Source organism: Antennarius striatus, chromosome 23, assembly GCF_040054535.1.
Source record: "Antennarius striatus isolate MH-2024 chromosome 23, ASM4005453v1, whole genome shotgun sequence".
NCBI classification, from domain to species: domain Eukaryota; kingdom Metazoa; phylum Chordata; class Actinopteri; order Lophiiformes; family Antennariidae; genus Antennarius; species Antennarius striatus.
The window spans coordinates 8,637,501-8,658,091 of record NC_090798.1 but is presented as its reverse complement, the minus strand read 5'-3'; the positions used below and the strand labels follow the sequence as shown (position 1 = coordinate 8,658,091).

The window sequence follows — 20,591 nt, the reverse complement described above, 5'->3', positions numbered from 1 at the left end:
GCGCTGAGAGGCCCTCTGGTCGACGGTTGGGTTCAGAATGAACCGCTGTCACATCAAACATTGTCTATTAAACGCAGAAATTTATTGAAAACATTATGTCCATTGATTGGATGATCAATAAAATGTAGTTGAGTTAACAGTGCGGAATATGAATGGAGACAGAAAGGTGAAACAAAAATAACAGTGACATCCGAGTGTTTTCTCAAAGTGAAGTTTCATTTTAGCACATAGTGATTTTTTCTCCACTTTTCACCCCCCCCCCCCACAGTAATGTTACATACAGTAGTAAGCCTCACTACATTCAAAAACCCCCACCCCCCACCAGTGTTGGTCCCCTGAACATACATTTTCTTCTTCTTCTGCATTGTCTTAATCTTCTCTAAGGTTTTTCTTCAACACCACAAACACAGACTGTTGGCGCAGACAGTGCAAATCTAGAAATCCAGTGACATTGCTACGTAATGCGACTTTAGGTTTCAGTAATGTTATATTTCTATTCCATTATTGTTGCTCTCACTTATTGCCATTCTGTAGTGTAAAACTCTTTCCTTTATTATTTATTTATTTAACACAAGCTTAAAAAGACACTTGGTTACTTTACCAACTTGTTGTTTGTTTGTTTGTTTGTTTGTTTTTCTGTATGGGTCTGGTCTAAGATGATGGCAGAAATAATGAAAAGTCTTCTCTGACACATCCTTTGATCCTTCTCATCCTCCACCCTGACGTAATGCCTCAAAAATTGAGATGCAGTATTTTTTGACGCCTGTAGTCTTCATCATGCTTGTATTTGTTTCAGGTCATGCTTACCGCCATCTACTGGCCTGAAGATGTAGTGCAGGTTCTTTGACCACCCCTCCACACGTGATCAGCCTGAGGTGAAAGAGTTTACCTGAACTGTGAGGAGTGGTGGGAAGGTAAAGCATGCAGGAATTCTTCTACCCAGGCAAAGAACTTCCTAGAAATCACAGGAAAAGGAGCTAAAGGAAGAGACATATTTGTTTTCATGGGAAAAATAAAGTGTTAATTCAGCAACAGGGGGAGACGGGCACGGAAGACAAAACAGCAGGGGTGGTTTGCAATGTAGGCAACTCCCAGATAATTATCATCAACTGTGTCACTTAGGCCCCGTCCAAACGATGATGGATTTTTTGAAAACTTTTCTGTTCCATCCACACGACAACGCAGATATCCAGAACGAAAACGCAACTTTTTAAAAACACTGGCCTATGTGGATTTTTTTTTAAACGCTGGGTCTACTTTGTCGTGTGGACGGCCTATCCGCAACTTTTTAAAAACGCTGACGTCTTGCCTGCGACGAAAACCGCTGTGACGTCATATTTATCGGCCCATGTGTTGTAACAACAAAACACGGAGGATTCCTATTGGATAAAATGTGACTCAATACTGCCAGCACATGGTTTGGCATGCTTATAGCCGTCTTCGAAAATGCACTGATGCGTTTACGTGTGGACGGAGATTTTTTTTAAAATGCTGTCATTTTCGATGCGTCTTTAAAAAGTTCCGTTTTTAAAAAAATCTGTCATCGTGTGGACGGGGCGTTAATGTAGTGAAGTCATTCACACATCAAAATGTGTTTTCTTCATCAAACCTCAAAGCCTCACAAAAGCTAATAGTGTCAGAACACGAGACAAAAAAAAACGGAAAAAATTATCTTAAAAATTACAAGACATAAATTCAACTGAAAATGTTCAACATGTAAAACAGATGCAGTACAGAGGTAAAATGAATAATAATTTAATTATTACATTTTGAAGCACGTGAGAGTTGATAACTTCTGGAGAAAATGACTTGAGACTGGTTATCATGAGATTAATTACAGATAATAACCCAAACAGGAAAAACTAAAACATTAAATAACTTTTCTGTAAGCCCTTCAAACAGACCAGTGGTGGCAGAGACATAGAAGGTCTTCATAATATTGTAGAAATGGTTGGTCATGTCTTGTATGATAACATTTTGATCACATTTAAATGTCCAACATTCATTGCCTTCAACTGTTTTCTCCTATTCTAGAAAAAATCATGAAGAAACCCGAAGCTAAAGGACATAAATGAATGTAGTGATCAATAGAATTTGATAATGAAAATTGTAAATTTGTATTTTGATGTCCAAATAATTGTCTGTTTTGTTTGTTGCTTGTCTGTTTCTTCAGAACAGTCAAGCAACTTTTGAGGGTCCGCAACTAGATTTTGACACCTTATGTAACCTCAGTAGAACACACTGTAATTTTGACCTAATGTAAACTAAAAGTTCCGTCACATTCTGTCAGGGAATTTATGTGAAATACATGTAATAAGAAAAAATGTAAATGTATAAAATGTATAGTAACATGAAGAAAAACGAACATTCTCTCCTAGAAAATCAGCTCCAAATTTTTCTTTTCCGCCATATGTCCAACCCTTCCACTTAGTTCAAACAGTTTTCATATCCTCATGTTGACAAACAACAACAAACAAACAGGACAACGGTGGGAACTGGACATCCTGTGGAAATCCACGCTGGTCTTTAATTGTTGAACAATGTGTGAAACGACCAGCAAAGAAAACTCAATACAGAACTGGATGAATTTGTGACTCGTTCTCATAGGTTAAAGCTGTATTTTTTATATGTGCATTTATAAGAGACAACAAATAAACCTCGATTTCGCTCTTCTTTGGTCTCCACCTATCCTGGGAGGAACGTCCCGCTAGCTCGGTGCTAACTTCATCTGTTTGTTGTTGTGCAGATAGATTTACATATTAATCAGATCTCGCGGAAAGTTTACACTGAATAGGATTCTATTTTCTCTTTCATGCAAATCATTTCTGTGTCTATTAGCAGTGCTTTGTGGAGACGAGCCACACAAACATGTTTCGGCCTTGATGGTGATTGTGCAGCACTGAGACGCCCTCTGGTCGACTGTTGGGTTCAGAATGAAACAAGCGACCGCTGTCACATCAAACATTGTCTATTTAATGGTAGAAATTTGTTGAGTACATTATGGCTGTTGATCAAGATGATCAATAAAATGTAGCTGAATTAACAGTGCGGAATATGAATGGAGACAAAAGAGGTGACACAAAAACAACACTGACATCCAGAGTGTTTTCTCGAAGTGAAGTTTCATTTTTAGCACATAGTTGTTTTTTTCTCCATTTTTCACACCCCCCCCTGTAATGTTACATACAGTAGTAAGCCTCTCTGCATTCAAACCCCCCACCCCCCACCAGTGTTGGTCCCCTGAATATACATTTTCTTCTTCTGCTGCATTGTCTTAATCTTCTTCTCTAAGGTTTTTCTTCAACACCACAAACACAGACTGTTGGCGCAGACAGTGCAAATCTAGAAATCCAGTGACATTGCTACGTAATGCGACTTTAGGTTTCAGTAATGTTATATTTCTATTCCATTATTGTTGCTCTCACTTATTGCCATTCTGTAGTGTAAAACTCCTTCCTTTCATCTGTCCCTCTCTTCCTGTGTTGTCTTTCTCAACTGGCTGCTCTCCGTTCATACATCCTCTGTGCCGACCGGATTTAAAGCCTCATGAAGAAACATGTGACAGTGAATGAAACCAGCTTTTGAAGGCTGTGTGTCGGGTGATTCTAGTGATTTCAACCATCGGTTTTCTCTCTGTCTTGTGGTTCCATAATTTCTGACAGATGGCTGGACTATCAAGCGATATAACTGAGAAAGAACAAATGGAACGGGATTGTTTTCCTCAAGTCAGCCAAATTAATCAATGCATTTTCTGTGGCGGCCGTGAAGGTCTTAGGTCTAGGTCCCTTCTTAAGTTTAGGTTCTAGTGCTATGCAGAAACAAGAGAGAAGAATGCATCCGTTGTTTGACGAGAGTAACGTCTGTTTAGGAGTCGGGTCCCTTTTGCTCAGTCATGATTGAGATTAAAACTGTGCAACCACTATTTCTGCCAATGGGGTTTTCGTCTGTGTGAGTGTGTGTGTGTGTGTGTGTCTGTGTGTGTGTGTGTACGTTTGTGTGTGTGTGTGTGTGTGCGCTCGCGCGTGTGTGTGTGTGTCTGTGTGTGTGTGTGCGTTTCTTTAGCATAACAAGTAAAATTTCTTTAAATTTGTTAAAAATGAATCTTGAAAAGAAGGCATATTTTGGGGGATTTACATACAAAGATATGAATGTGTGCAATTATGCAATTAAAAAATTGTGCAAAGAAATCCAGAACCATCAGATTTAATTATGGCTACAGAGGGGGGTTGTCCGCAGTTGTGAATTTAGGGGTCACAGGCCAAAGGGTGTGGTTTGAATGGAAGCAGGAGGAATGCACTCGACTGATCAGGATTCTAGGTTTAACAGAAGCATTTTCAACAGCATTTAATCTTTGATTTGGCAAATAGTAAGTTGGAACCTGGATATTTAATGAAAGCTGCAGCTTTTTGTAGCAATAGCTGATTACTCTAGATGTGACTGTGGCCTTAAAGTGTCAGAATAAATCAATCAAGGTAAAACCTAATTGAGAGAATGAAATAAAAGGAAATTTTAGCTGGAATTAATTCACCTCTGCAAGACTGGAAATACGAAACTGAGTGCAAGCGAGTGGAAATGTATTTCGAAATTGTTTCGGCTCCTAGCATGATTTTCAGTTTGAAAAACGGATGGTCAAAGGTTTATTTTTGTAAGTTTGGTTGGAACAAGCAGCCAGTAGGTAGCCCTGCAGCTCAAGCCTAAAAAAAAAACAATCAGTTTTGTTTTGCAATACATTCGGATTCAAAAATTTTCCCTCAGGAAGGAGAGAAGGAGAGACAAAGAGGGAACAGATTTTTCTTTCACTCTACATCTACACACATCTCCAGCTGTTCTATTCCCTTCCTGAATACGCACACACACACACACTCATACACACACACACACACAAACACACACATACTCATACACAACCTGACCGTCATCTTCAAACACTACATTTCCTGATCAAATAGAAAATAAATAGTATCAGTATCAGTTTTCCACAAAATGAACAAGTTGATACAAAAATCAAACAAAATTACAAAGCAAAATAATTTTTTTCATCAAGTAAATTTACACAGAAAGTACCTTTAAGACAATGTGAATATCAAGGACAAAACATGAGTAAAAACAAGAGTGGGGGTAAACATTTCAGTGTGACACCCACTTCCTGTTTATCACCCTAAAAACACAGAATATCCTGAAAGAAGGAAAATATTGCTAAAATATTTTTCTGATTTTTACCCTCTCTTCATCTTTTCATCCTATCTTAATGATCAGATTAGAATAAACTGATAATTGTTGTTTCACACCAAAAAAAAGTCATCATCATCATCATCATCATGGATGTAGACTAGCAGAATCAGATCTGATGAGGCTTGATAAACAAATGCTCAAAGGTTCAGAAGTTCATCTGGATCTGTGTGTTTCGCTCCTGGTCTGAAACACTTGCAGTGACTTTCGACCTCCTGTAAACCCTGGTAGGGCTGGGTCCACTACTCTACTTTGAGTCTACTTTATGTTTAACTTTTGGTGCTAGAAACTGGAGCCTAAACAATTTGTACATTTGTCCAATACATAAAGCATTGTGTGCTGTGGAACTGAAGGACATTTTCATCCATCTGGTGATTTTAGGAGCAGGTTTTAAATAGATGTAATTCATGCCACCAGTTCAGTACTGATCAGCAGTCACATTGTCAGAACCCAATGACAGAGGGGAAACCACTGCTAACCAGTGAGCTGTAACATTATGGAGCGACATCCCAACATGTTTGATAAAGAAAGAATTTCATCTGCTTCAGAAAGTCTATCAAGTTCATAGTTCAGCAGCTTCTGGAAAGAGGAGAAAGTTTTAAAGTTTCATATCTTTCAGGGTTTGACTTCTGCTTACTGGTGTAAAATAATTCATTTACATTTTTATCTGGAACTATTTCTTGTTGCTACAGCAGAATGCTTGCTTCCCTCACCTTTGACCCCTGCTGCTGACGGTAAAATATCCAGTCAGAAATGTCTCATGAGGAAGGAAATTAATTCAACACATTGTCAAGTCTCAAGGATCCACAGGGCACCTTAAAAAAACTTTTTTAAAAAAAAGAAGAAGATCTTTTTATCATTTTTTAGAGCATCCATTTCTCCTCAAATATTCCCACATTTTGAACGAAAAGATAAACAGTCACCAGCAACCAGGTTCATCCCATTTATGACTGCTACACTGACGGTTCTCCCAAAACACAGAAATATCCAGACGTGTGTGTTTGTGTGTGTAAATTATAGATATAAATATATCTATAATGTACACAGCGTGTCAGTATTAGAGTAACAAGTAAGAAAAATGAACGATATTAAACTTTTTACCACCATCAGTGGTTCTCCTTGAGTGGGCGGAGCCCAACATAATGGGGGAGGAGTCCGCTTCAGAACAAGCGGGGGGTTTTGTGGGTTGTGTGGGTTGTGTGTCGGAGGTTGTATCAGTTGGTTTTTGCACGAGATCTATTTCACCTGCATACATTTTCTCTTCTCATATTTACATTCAATTACTTCCTGTGTGTGTGTGTGTGTGTGTGTGTGTGTGTGTGTGTGTGTGTGTGTGTGTGTGTGTGTGTGTGTGTTTGCGTGTGCATATGTGTGTGAGAGAGAGGATTTGTGTATTTGACCTCTCCACCATTAGATTTGTACCTTTGTGTGAAACTGTTTTGTCTTTTATCTATCAGTGCTCGTGCTATCTGACCGTAAGATAAATAAATATGAGGCCACAGTACAAACTTGGTTGGTTAAATATCAAGACGAGGCCAACACATGTTGGATAATGGTGCACCAGAAGAGAAATGACATCTCTTAATTTGAGGCAGGCCAGCTACTAATTAAAAGCACTGACCTGCAGTTTAATAAACTAGCTGTTCGTATCAATAACAATATTCATGATCTGATCTGCAAAAAAACAAAAAAAATGAACCACTTTCACACAACTCTGTCAGAAAAGTTAGCATTTACCTCGGATTGCTGAGTTTTCTGCACTTTTACACAAAAAGCCACTTCCCCCATGATACCAGATAAATGGGTTTGTTTAGTACCTTTGCTGTCTGACCCCTCCCAACACTTTCCCCATCAACCAGAATTCCTCTACCAGTCCCCTAAACTCCATGTATCCAAAATATGCGGCACCTAGGTCGCGCTCTCCCCGGCTCCAGGGGACGAAGATGGGGCCCCACTGGGTTTGGGCTCGGGCTGCTCGGAGTGGGCCGTCTGCAGAGGCGACAGGGTCAGGGGGTCCCCTCTCTCGCCTCGCTCCTGGAGGTTGCGCTGATTCCTGGCAGCCTCCGTGAGGATCTGCATCCGGCGCTCCTGGTGCTCCTCCAGGCCTCGCCACAGCTCTGCACGCTCCCTTTCCCGTTTCATCTCCCTGGTGGGGCAGGTGTGAAGGGGGTGGGGGGTGGGGAGGCGTATAGATTAGATGACATGAAGGTTTTAAGAATGGAGATAAGGTTCTAAGTCGTGTTGGGAAGCACAAGAAAGGAGTGTCACATCCCTGGATGCAGGTAGAAGCATTTGAATAAAACAGGAATGCAAATATATTTCATCTAAAAAGCTCACTAAAATAACAGAAAATAAATAGAATTAGGACATTTTGAGCACATTTGTGATGATTTTATGGAAGCCTATAGCAGCTTGATTGTAAAGTTACATCCCAGAAGCACAACAGACATTCTACAAAATCAAGCTTTGAAATCTGATAGGTTGATATATAGAGCTTGTTATAACGTGTAAGTGAAAAGTTATCAAATGTGCAGCATCTTGTAGACGCACAGGGGTTCCCTTCTAAAATAGCACTTGACGTCCTTCTTTGTGCTTCAGTCGGGGTTTTAAGCTGTGACTCACACACACTCATACACACTTAGACGGTGAATCATGCTCACTTCTGTTTCTCCACTTTGTAGGAGGCAGTGAGGTCATCAAACAACTTGCTGTTCATCTCCATGAAGGTCTTCAGCACATTGTAGATCAGAGAAACGATGGTCCTGAGGAGCAGAAGGAGAAGATCTTTAGAGAGACAAAGATAGAGGTTTGTTTGGTCTACAAATCTCACCAATTTTCAAATAGTGGGGGGAGTACGTGTGACCCTTGGGAACATGCTTTTTTTGCCGTACTACAATAAAGTGTAATTGCACATCCACTAGAGTGGCGCTCTTATTGTCAGGTGTGGGGAGTAGTAGCTCAAGGAACTATAAATAAGCGTCTGTAACGCTGGGCTTCACTGTGACTACAGACCGGTATATTTCTTCTTCTTTTCCTTTCGGCTTTTCACTTCAGGGGTCGCCACAGCGACCCCTGAGGGGACCCCTAAACCTGAAATTTAGGAAGCATATAGTGGAGTTGTATTGAATATTATTTGCCATCATAATCTTAATTTCACTTCCTAGTTAATGGTTAAAATTCTGATTGCACCTACAGCAGTTAAGAAAAGTCTTATTTCGTGTGTTTTGCTACATTGTGTGGTAAAAATCTCATTCTACCGACAGAATTAAGGTAGTTACAAGATGATTCCAGCAGGAAGGAGGACCATCAAGCAATGCATGTTTTAGTTTTTCTTGTAGTTTCATTTTAGTATTGTGCATTTTGGAGAGACAAGACAGAGACTGAGAGAAACACCACAACATTCAGGCCATTGAACCAGATCAACAGGATGTGAAAATGCTTCTTTTGATTCAGGGAAGAAAACCCTATGACCACCTGTTTTGTTATCCATAAGCTCAGTTTGGATAAAGAACCAACAAAAAGCCTTCCAACCAAAATGATTCCAGAGTCTTAAGTGGCTCGAGTACTCACCTAGAAGAACTGCTGCTTTCTGCTTTGTTTGCAGGGATTTGGAAAAAATTGTGTTTCATACCAGATACAAGCTCTTGGTTCTCAGTAGAACTGACAGCATCTTGTAGTTCCATAACAACATGTAGTGAAACTGATTTGTACAGAAGTTTTAACAACAAAACGGATTACTTTTATTGAATTCATTCATTTTTGCATTTTGAATTTCAATATCTTTGATGACTATTTGATTTCTTTAAACTAAAACAGTGTAGATCTAAACTTTACAGGCCTGTTAGAATAAAAATCTTTAGATAACGGTCAATAAACATAATAAATAGAGGATCCTAAAATAGGCTGTAGTTTGAAAAAATGAATATTATTAAATTTGAAGATTTATTACGTGTGTATAATTGTATGTCTACATTTACTGTGTGTCATATTGTGCTGTTTTGTCTCCATCTACCTTAAACATAGTTTTATTAACATGCAGCAGTTCATTTACACACATTGGTTTGTTTATCTGCTATGACCAATGAAAAACCCCCTGAATGAGTGACCATAGGGCTACGACCCATGAGGTGTGACTTCTACTAAGGTGTCGTTGTGAGTCACTAACTGGTTCCAGTGCTCCTTGGAGACTCTGTATAGGGTGGCGAAGACCAGCGGAAGGATGACTTGACAGTTCTCCTCTATCAAACTGAGGATGTACTCGTTGTTCCAGAAGTATAGAGCTCGCTCCGCTACCTGAAAGCAGCACAGACGGAGGAGTCTTCTTCATCTTAGAACTATGAAACCATTCACACAACAATGATGTGAGTGTGGGGTCTGGTCGTACGTACCTGGAAGTGAGGGCTGGAGATACAGGCTGCAATCTGCTTGAAGAGCGGCTCCTGGATACGGATGAACTGCGACGGCTCGATCACATCCAGGATCTCCTCGATCTCCCCCAGGAACATCACCTGAGCACAACAACACACCAACACACACGTGTCGTTTCTCAGGGAAAAGCTTTTGTGAAGATAAGATTAAACAGACATCTCACTGACACAACGAAATATGTTAAAGTAGTCACTAATGAGAGAAACAGACATTTAACAGTGCTTGTTGATGAGCAGGTGACTCACCTCTTTCTGTGTGCAGGTCTTTGGCCAGTACTTGAGCAGCCCCCTGATGATCTGCACAGAGAATATGAAGCACATAAATGTAGGTGAACGCGGAAGCCATTAGGTCGTATAGTGGTTGGCATGCAGCCACCTGGACCATCATGAATGCAACAGCTGATGCATTAACATTATGTCTTTGCACCAAGTCTAATTTTTTTTTTGCATGGTTGTTGGTAAAAAGAGAGTTAAAGAAAATCTGAACCTCAGGCTGACCCAGTTGAGTTTACTTGGTGACCGGCTGATAGGACTGGCCTTGATGATCAAAAAATGTGAAAGATTTTTTAAAGCATTTTCTGGGCTCTTATTCTCCTTCCATTTAGTAGTTTTATCAATAATTGTAATTTGTTACTAATACATTTTGAGAAATTAGTAATTATCTGTCATGCAAGAAACGTTTGTATTGGTGGCCCATGTTGTACCATAGTTCATCAAATATTTGATCTTAACAACATGCAAGTACACATTTAACCTGTCCTGTGATTCACCATAGAATATCTACCTGAGGAAAGTACAGTATGTAGTGTACACACACACACACACGCACACGCACACGCACACGCACACACACACACACACATCTATAATATCTATTTAAGTTTGTAATTTTTTTAATTTTAATGAACTGCATTAATTAATTTTAATTAACTGCATTATCCCTTAAGGGGAAATTATCTTATGCTTGCTCTGGGGGTTTCTGTTAGTTTTCTGTCTGTTAAAGCACTTTGAAATGTCTGACGATGTGATTTAGCGCTATATAAATAATATATCAACTTTTACATATATATATTATATACTGTATATATACTGTATATATACTTCCCCCCCTTATTTTACTATTGTGTGATGTAATTTTTGTTTTTTATCCATTTACGTTTTTTTTGTTTTTGTTACATCATTATTTTAGGCTAAGGGTTAAATATTTATTCCTTAAATTCCAAATAGTCTCTAAACCTAAGCCCTTGACACTATGCTTGAATTAGTGGTTCGCCCGCCTTAAAAATGTTGAACCCCTGATTGAATGCTATACTCTTTATTTTTGACTTGTTTTCCTTTAAACCAAACCTTAAATTCTTTAGCAGATGTGTCGCCTACTGAGGAACTGCTGATTTTGGTAATGAGAAACATCTTACATATTCAGTCACTGTGGCATCTTTCTCCATGAACTGCACCACACAGTAGGCCAGCTGTAAGGACAGGAGAAGTGTGTGAACACACAAACACCAATTTAACAAACACCATGTCGCATGTTACACAAGTTGAACCTTCACTCTTCTCCCTCAGGGCTGCAGGCTGGTGAAGATAGAAACGACAGGTGTCCTAAGGGAGATGTGTGTCACGTCTGTGTGTGTGTGTGTGTGTGTGTGTGTGTGTGTGTGTGTGTGTGTGTGTGTGTGTGTGTGTGTGTGTGTGTGTGTGTGTGTGTGTGTGTGTGTGTGTGTGAGTGTGTGCACGTGTGCGTGCGTGTATCTGCTGACAGCTCTGGTCTCTCTGCACATGATCTTCCATCATTCCCTTCCATTCAGTGAGTGTGTGTGCATACATGTGTGTGTTTTACGGTTGCCCTCATCCACCTTGGCCAGTTGTCATGGTGAGTGGGCACAGTTGTGAATGGGCACCGTGGCAAAACAGACTGCATGTGCATGTTCTCTTTGGAAAAAGTGATGTTAGACACACACAAAGTTTCTTCCGAGTGAGGTGGAATTTAGAGCTCTGGTCTGTGTTACTGTTTTATTTATACCTCTGTCTTGTTCAAATCATTACTTTAATGGACTCTTCTGAGGTTCCGCTGCTGATCTCTCTCTGCATGTCCACCTTCCACATTTTTCTCCGCATTCGTCTTCTTGCTCTATCTAATCCCATGCCCGTTTATTGCTTGACTCCTCATCTGGTTCCATCCCTGACTTCCCATCTCACAGGAGGGAGCAAAGGGAACAAGGGAGTAGAGGGAGCGAGAAAGCAGAGGGAACGAGGGAGCAAAGGCTAAGAAACAGGCTGGTGAAAGAGGTAATGTCAAGCTTGAATAAAAAGACAAACTCTTGTAAATGTTAGCATCATATAAGAGAAACTGTTTGAGGTAAATGTGATGTAGGATTCCAGGCTTTCTAGATGTAGGCTGTCAGTAGGCTTATGCGCTTTGGATGGAGTCTTTAGTCCAGCAAGACTGATGTTATCAGAGTGATAACATTCCCAGAGGCAGAACGCTGCTCTTGGCATTTACATGCTACTGTTTGGTAAAGCTACCTTTGACCTCTGAACTCTTGTCGCCAGAGCAGCGGAGTTCAGCATTAAGGGTCTTCTTCGTTGGTGTCAAGATATTGTGACATAAAAAAGTTACAAAGTCCACTTTGAATGTATTTTGATATGAGATTAAAATATAAAAGACTTGATTCACGGTGGTGTATAAATATGTTGTGACTTGACTCTATCATCCTAACATCTGTACATCAGAGAAACCTTAACATGAACAGAAGACGAGATGCTTCATTTTATTTAGATCCACAACTGGGTCAACCTCCACAGCTACAACTGTCCCCGTCACACTACCAGCCCGGGTGGCTCTGAGTGTGTGAATTATGTATGTTTGTTATCACAGGAAATGTGGGACACACTGCTGCTCAGGCCCAGAATAAAAACACACACCTCAGATCAGTGTGTGGTGGACAGACTGCACCCTTCTGCAGAACATTAATGTGTGACATGGACAGAGCTCAATAGTCCAGCTGGTATATGTGTCATTACAATTAAAAACCAGAACAGGAACAGAAAGGAGGAAAAAAGACACAATCTGTGATTCAATGGAATCTCATTTATGATTTTATGATGGATTTACTTATTTGCTGATCACTCTAGGAGTGATCAGGTTGGATTGGATCAGATGATGAGGATGTTGGTGAAAGGGTGATGAGGATGGAGCTACCAGACAAGAGGGCAAGAGGAAGACCAAAGAGACGGTGGAAAACTCCAAACCGTCAGAAGTCAGGAGAAGTTGAAAATCATGTTGTGTTTCATTTCCAAAGACGTAACACTGTCTAACAAACCTCTCATTTGAAGATTTTTGCTTTAGAAACACTGACATAAACATCACTATACAGTATCAGCAGTTACCTCCTAAAACAGCATGACCACATGGGAAACTCCAGCAGCAGGTGGTGAGGTGCCTGCCTGTAGGGTTTGCTACAGAACGTTGCAGGAACAGAGGACTGACCTGTGCGTGAAAGATGGAGAGGGACTTCGCCGTGTGCAGCGGAATGAGAACTCGAACCAAGAACTGCTTGTGTTCAGCCTTCAGAGGGAGGGCAAAGCCATTGATGATGCTGAGGATAGGAAGAAAGGGTGGATAGTTAGCGTTTGTACTAGACCGTGTGAACGAGGTGAGTTTTTCACTTCTTTATAGTTAGATTCAGATGGAATTTTTCAGAAATTATGGAACCTAGTGAACCTACGGGTAATTTCAAAGTCAGATCTTTTTCCGTTGCTGCTTCAGTTACAGATTTAAATACTTTAATTAAAACTGATGTATTCTTTGAAAAAAAACAATCCAGTATATCAAATTGCTTGTCTTTATGCCCCAAATAGTTTCTATTAACCCTTCATAGGAAACTAACTGAAATACTTTGAAATTCTGAAAAACTTTGTTCAGCCATTTCTCTCTCCAGCTGTTCCTCTCATCTTTCTGCCTCCATCCTCGGATAAGTTTGTCTTCTCTCTCCCTTTCTGTTCAATGAGTCCTCGTTCAACCATCCTTCTGTCCCTGTCTGTGTGGGCGGAGCTATAAATACCTCTGTTACCACCTACATGAATACAAATCTCTCTCTCTCCTCTCCTGCTTTCCCTCCTCTTTCCTCGACGTCTGACTCACTCATCCTCCCTCCACTTACAAGCCTCCATCTCTGATAGATTCACTCTTCTTCCTTTCGGCTTTTCCCTTCAGGGGTCGCCACAGCGAATAAGCTGCCTTCATCTAACCCTGTCTTCTGCATCCTCTTCTCTCACACCAATTACCTTCATGTCCTCTTTCACCACATCCATAAACTTCCTCTTTGGTCTTCCTCTAGGCCTCCTGCCTGGTAGTTCAAAACTCAGCATCCTTCTACCGATATATTCACTATATCTCCTCTGGACATGTCCAAACCATCTCAGTCTGGTCTCTCTGACTTTATCTCCAAAACCTATAACATGTGCTGTCCCTCTGATGTACTCATTCCTGATCCTATCCATCTTGGTCACTCCCAAAGAGAACCTTAGCATCTTCAACTTTTCCTCTGTGACACTGTCTCTAGGCCAAACAACATCGCTGGTCTCACCACAGTTTTGTACACCTTTCATTTCATTTTAGCTGAAACTCTTCTATCACACATCACACCTGACACTTTCCTCCACCCGTTCCATCCTGCCTGGACACGCTTCTTTACCTCTTTTCCACACTCTCCATTGTTCTAGACTGTTGAGCCTAAGTACTTAAAATCCTCCACCTTCTTGATCTGTTCTCCCTGTAACCTCACTCTTCCACTTGGGTCCCTCTCATTCACACACATGTACTCTGTCTTACTGCGGCTAACCTTTGTCCTCTCCTTTCCAGGACAAACCTCCACCTCTCTGGCTTCTCTTCCACCTGTTCTCTGCTCTCACTGCAGATCACTATGTCATCTGCAAACATCATAGTCCATGGAGATTACTGTCTAACCTCGTCTGTCAGCCTGTCCATCACCATAGCGAACAAGAAGGGGCTCAGAGCTGATCCCTGATGCAGTCCCACCTCCACCTTCAACTCCTCTGTCACACCTACAGCACACCTCACCACTGTCTTACAGTCCTCATACATGTCCTGCACCGCTCTAACACACTTCTCTGTCACTCCAAACTTCCTCATACAATACCACAGTTCCTCTCTGGGCACCCTGTCATAAACTTTCTCCAGATCTAGAAAAACACAAGGCAGCTCCCTCTGGCCTTCTCTGTACTTCTCTATCAACATCCTCAAAGCAAATACTGCATCTGTAGTACTCTTTTTTGGCATGAAACCATACTGCTGCTCACAAATGCTCACTTCTGCCCTTAATCTAGCTTCAACTACTCTTTCCTATAACTTTATTGCATGGCTCATTAGATTTATTCCTCTGTAGTTGCCACAACTCTGCACATCTCCCTTGTTCTTAAAAATGGGCACCAGCACACTTCTCCTCCATTCCCCAGGCATCTTCTCACTATCTAAGATCCTGTTGAACAACCCAGTCAGAAACTCTACTGCTACCTCTCCTAGACACTTCCATACCTCCACAGGTACACTACCTGGCCAAAAAAAACTCACACTCTAATATTTCATGGGACTGCCTGTAGCTTTGATTGCAGTGCGCATTTTCCGCGGCATTCTTTCGACAACCTCGTACAACTTCACAGCATTTATTTCTGTCCAGAATTGCATCAATTTTTGGCTGAGTTCTTGTATTGACGATAGGAGTCAAACCACTCTGCAAGGTCTTCTCCAGCACATCCCATAGACTTTGAATGAGATTAAGCTCAGGACTGTGGGGGCCAATTGATGTGTCAAAATGATTCCTCACGCTCCCTGGACCACTCTTTCACAATTGAAGTCCGATAAATTTTGGTATTGTTGTCCTGGAATATGATCGTGCCATCCGGCAGAAAAAATCCATTTATGGGATTGCTTGGTCATTCAGTACATTAAGATACCCAGCTGACTTAATTTTTTTGCTGAATAATATTGCTGAGCCTAGACTTGACCAACCGAAGCAACCCCTGATCATTACACTGCAATTTGCTTATTGAAACCCAAACGGTAATTTTTTTTTGGCCGGGCAGTGTATATCATCAGGACCAACTGCTTTTCCAATCTTCATCCTCTTCAATGCCCTCCCCACTTCTTCCTAACTAATATTTGCAACTTCCTGGTCAACAACAGCCACCCCTTGTAGTATTTGTTCTCTCTCGTTTTCCACGTTCATCAACTCTTCAAAGTACTCTTTCCATCTTCCCATCACACTACTGACACCTGTCAATACACTTCCATCCCTATCCTTAATCACCCTAACCTGCTGCACGTCCTTCCCATCTCTATCTCTCTGTTTTGCCAACCTGTATAGATCAGTCTTTCCCTCCTTACTGTCCAACCTAGCATACAAATCATCATAAGCCCCTTGTTTGGCCTTCGTTACCTCTACTTTCACCTTACGCTGCATCTCCCTGTACTCCTGTCTACTCTCCTCAGTCCTCTCAGTGCCCCACTTCTTCTTAGCTAACCTCTTTCTCTGTATACACTCCTGTACCCCCCTTATTCCACCAACAACTCTCCTTATCCACTTTCCTTGTGGATAAGGAGTCTTAAGTCCGACAGTTTATTTTTTTCCATTACTTCTCCATTAAATCTAAAAAAGTTCTGATCCATATCTGACCAAGTTAAATAGTGGTTAAGGATAAGCGGAGCAGAGCCTAAGCTACTGAAGAGTATTTATATGTCCTTCTGTTATATAGAGGAAACCCAGACACACTAAATTAAACCCCAGACATAAGAAAGTCTTATATTTATTCATCCTCCTTCCAGTTGTCTTTTGTTTATTCCTCCCCTTCTTCATTCATTTTACATACGTTCCATATTTCTTTCTTTTGGCAGGAGGACAAGCCTGTGCTTCATGCTAAGCTAAGCTAAGAAAAGGAGTGAGGAAAACAAATTAGATCATCAGTAATGTGATTTATCCATTTTTTTTCTTGCCCCTTCTTCCTTTTTATTGCAATCTTCTTCCCATTGTTGCAGCCACTTATTTTTTATGAGTACAAGCAGAGACAAAGATGATCACTCATTTTTTACTCGCTTGGTTTTAATCATCCCCATATTTCACTAACTGGGCTCAGTGACAAAACTACAAACGAATCAGCTGTCTTACGCATTCAATCACTGTCTTGTTTCTGTGTCAGCATGCGACCCCCCAGCCTTTAAACTCATTTCCCAGTCCGCTGGGCTTCAATCAAACTTGTGTTTGCCTGATAAGAACCAGTGAGTCCTGATGATGCATGAAAAACAAAAGATGTGCCGGCCTTTGTGTGGAGTGGTTGTGTCTGGCACTACGTATGTTGTAGTTGTGTAATTCAGTGGGTTTCCAGCTGTCTCAGGTCCACTTTGTGTATGTGAAGCTGTCCCTCCTCTCACAGTAGCATCATACGGTCTAACGTGTGTTTGACGGACACAAACCTGCCCAGAATTTCCAGAAGCTCGGCGACTCCGTTGAAGTGCTCAGTTTCATATATGAACCTAAAAATAAAGCACAGCACAGACCCAAAGGTAAAATCACCTCTTAACACTGGAAAACAGCTGCTATATGGGTTTAGTTCACCACTCTGATGAAATCTTGTGCGAAGAAACAAAGTTTGAAAGTTTGAAAGATTTATGCTTAAACTGTTAAAGTCCTAAAACCGGTTAACTGAGACACAAACCGTCCTGAAATTAACAGTTCGGCCACACTTGATGGAAGACAAAGTTGGCTGCTGGGCCAGTGTCACTGCTCTGTGATTGGCTATTGGGAATCTTTAGGTTCTGGGCTGACTGGGGAAACAGGTATTCATTCCAAATAAAACGTTAAACTCTCTCACAGACAAATCAAAACAAAATGAAAATTAGCATAAATGATAAATATTTTATTTATGCAACCAGATCAAAAAAGAAGAAAGAAAATTAATTTAACGTCTCAGGACACATAAGATGATTGTAGACAAGCAGGTTGTCGCAGTTATAGTAATGGTGCTGATAATCAAGGAGGGGTAAGCTTCATTTGCCTACTTCCATTGTAATGGACGCCTCCAAATAGATGACATAAAAAAACAAAAGAGTTCATTTGGCCTTAATTCCTCAAGGTAAAATAATGTTTGAAAGCTCACACATAGAAAAAAAAATTTTTTTCCATACTGATAAATTAGTTTGAAAACAAAGTCTATCAGGAATTACCAGCCACTAATTAATAAGCATCCTGCTCTGTGTCTAAAGGTGTGAAGGATGTTCCCGTTTTCCATATTTGTTGTGTTGTTTCACCAAACCGAAATAAATCAATAAATTGCATGAAGTACAACCCCCATTCTAAAATGCATTTGCCGGCTGATGTTTGATTTGTCGACGATGTGACGCTTATAGCAACTTTCCAGCCTTTGCGTTGGATTGCAGCCTGTACCTGAGGAAGATGTTGTTGATCTGTTTGCGGATGTAGGCTCGGAGGCCCAGTAGTTTTCCATAGACGCGGTGCAGAATGGTCTTCAGGTACTCCCTCTCCCGGGGGTCCTCACTGTCAAACAGCTCCAGGAGCTACACACACACACACACACACACACACACACACACACACACACACACAAACATTAGAGATGTAAATATAGCATGCAGGTCTTAGAGGAGTGTGTCTTCACCCAACTGTCATCACTACACTTTGTAAAATTCTGAATAAATGGAATTGTAGATATTAAAAATAGTTTTTTATCCTATTTCTAAACTGGTTAGTCCTTTAAAAAATAAGCTTAATTTAATTACACTTTTCCATTTTTCAGGATTTTAGAGCAGACAAACTGCATCCTTACGGAGGAAGAGGATTACCTGCAGGACAAACTTCTGGTCCACGTAGCGTTTAGCCATGGAGGGCTGGAAATCTGGGCTCTCCAGGAAACGCAGAAAGAACTCATACACCAGCTAGTAGAGGTACAAACCAGAATAGTTATGAGTCCTATAGTTTGTCTGTGTTGATTTAACATTATGAGGATTATTACTTTTAGATGAGAAGATTGGTCCAACACATTCATTCATTCGTTCTTGAAACTATTACGATAAAAACCTGAATTTGAGAGCTGGAAAGTCTAATAGACTGTCTTACCTTCTCATTCAAGTTATGTAAATTCTCAGGATATGTTCATAATCTTCCATGTTACTTTTTGAATGTATGATGTACCTGCAGATGAGGCCAGGAGGCTTCAAGTGTCGGCTCATCTTCTTCAGGATCAAACTCTGGATTCTCACTGGGTGGAAGCGTCCGGAAGATATTTACTGAAATCTGGAAAACCACAAGAAAAGGACAAGAAAAGATGGAAATTTTTGAGAAGAAGAATTAGAAGAAGCAAATTATTAAGCAGGAGGGTGACAAGAGAGATCAGGTCAGGAATCAATCCGAAGGAGGGGGGTGACAGTAAGTATATGCAGAAACAAGAAGTCATCCTACATCCCATAATCAGAATCAGTTAGCAAAGTATGTTATAAAATAATGCTAGTTTCCTGATTTAAAAATGGCCAAAACAATTAAGAGGGGATGGTGGAGCGCTTTCATCTGTCCTTGGCCGTGTTCAGTGCTGTTATATGAAAAGAACAGATTTCAAACCAGGCAGAATGATTGCTGGTTTTGTCATGATTTATTCAACAAAAGACTTTATTCTGTTTTTCAGTGCATAAATAATGAAAAAGTAGTACTAAAATCCAATGTTCCAATTCAAATCATTGTCTTTACACTGTTTGAGTCCATGTCCTCAAAGCAGGGAGATCAGGCTCCTTTGGCATGACTGTAAACTACTGTCATTAACTTTATATTCATTGTTCATCACAAACTAACTAGTTGCCATCTGTGCAGCCTATGCTCCTTTGTACCAAATGTTCTGTCTCTCCTTTGCTTTCCTTCCCATTTCAATGCATCCCTCTGTCCTTTCTTCCTCACCCACCATCGTGTTCACCTCCTTCACCCATCCTGTCATTGTTCTGTCTTTGTCCCTTTTCTTGTCATGTGATGGTCTTCTGATGATTGATGTTCTTGATGGCTTTCTATCACTTCATTGATCAATGGATCAATGAAATGATCCATTGGTGAAATGATGAATGAAATGAAATGATCCCTGGTCCATTGTTGCACCCCTAACCCCCCACCCCCAACTTACCATCTTTATAGCCTCTGGGTACAGAGGCTCTATGAGGACTCCTCTGCTTGTGGCCACGCTCTCCACCAGCTCATTGAGTGCTGCCCGTTTGATCTCCTTCCCCTTCAAGTCGGCCACACAGTCCAGGAAGTCGAACAAAACACAGCACTGCTGCAACTTCTTGCAGAACAGATCATGTAACTCTGCTACTGGAGCATCTGGAACAAACCAGAGGAACAAGGAGAGATGTGAGACACATGGAGAAATGAGGCAGCTCCGCCACATCCATCAGGTGATCCTGAAAGGTGCTCTGTGATTGGAATCGTTACACGTGAAAGTGTTAGAATATAACATTAAATAAAATAAAAAGACTGCAGAAAGCAATTATTACTCTGCACATACTGTAACTTTGTACACACACACACACACACACACACACACACACACACACACACACACACATGCACACACCAGTTTATATAGATGTAGACAAAGGGATGAAACCCATTTCTGAAGACATACAGGAATGTTTGTTCCTGACTCAGCAGCTCAGGCTGTAAAGCATTTGCAAAAATAATGAAGAGAAGAAAAACACCAGCATAAAAAGTTAAAATCTGATACAAAATTATTTTGTGGTTCTTTTTTCTGAATGATTGAAGATTCAAAAACTAAAACAGTAAAATGTCCTTAATTTATAGATGTATATTAGTTACATGTATGTGAGATATGACCAATAATATGCTGGTCTATATTTAGACAATT

The 20,591-nt window shown here is 40.6% G+C and overlaps 1 protein-coding gene across 1 annotated transcript in view; it reads right to left on the bottom strand.

The window, feature by feature from the left end:
• Positions 1-2,267: 2,267 nt before the first annotated feature.
• ppp2r5b (protein phosphatase 2, regulatory subunit B', beta) overlaps positions 2,268-20,591 on the bottom strand; it is a 43,964-nt gene continuing 25,640 nt past the window's right edge. The window contains exons 2-13 of the mRNA XM_068307864.1: positions 19,851-20,047; positions 18,881-18,982; positions 18,532-18,624; positions 18,116-18,246; positions 17,146-17,205; positions 13,147-13,255; positions 11,072-11,125; positions 9,903-9,953; positions 9,618-9,737; positions 9,395-9,522; positions 7,890-7,991; positions 2,268-7,375 (exon numbers count right to left, since the gene is read on the bottom strand). Coding sequence (XP_068163965.1) covers positions 7,138-7,375; positions 7,890-7,991; positions 9,395-9,522; positions 9,618-9,737; positions 9,903-9,953; positions 11,072-11,125; positions 13,147-13,255; positions 17,146-17,205; positions 18,116-18,246; positions 18,532-18,624; positions 18,881-18,982; positions 19,851-20,047 — 1,385 coding nt within the window. The 3' untranslated portion in view covers positions 2,268-7,137. The remainder of the gene's footprint in view (positions 7,376-7,889; positions 7,992-9,394; positions 9,523-9,617; positions 9,738-9,902; positions 9,954-11,071; positions 11,126-13,146; positions 13,256-17,145; positions 17,206-18,115; positions 18,247-18,531; positions 18,625-18,880; positions 18,983-19,850; positions 20,048-20,591) is intronic.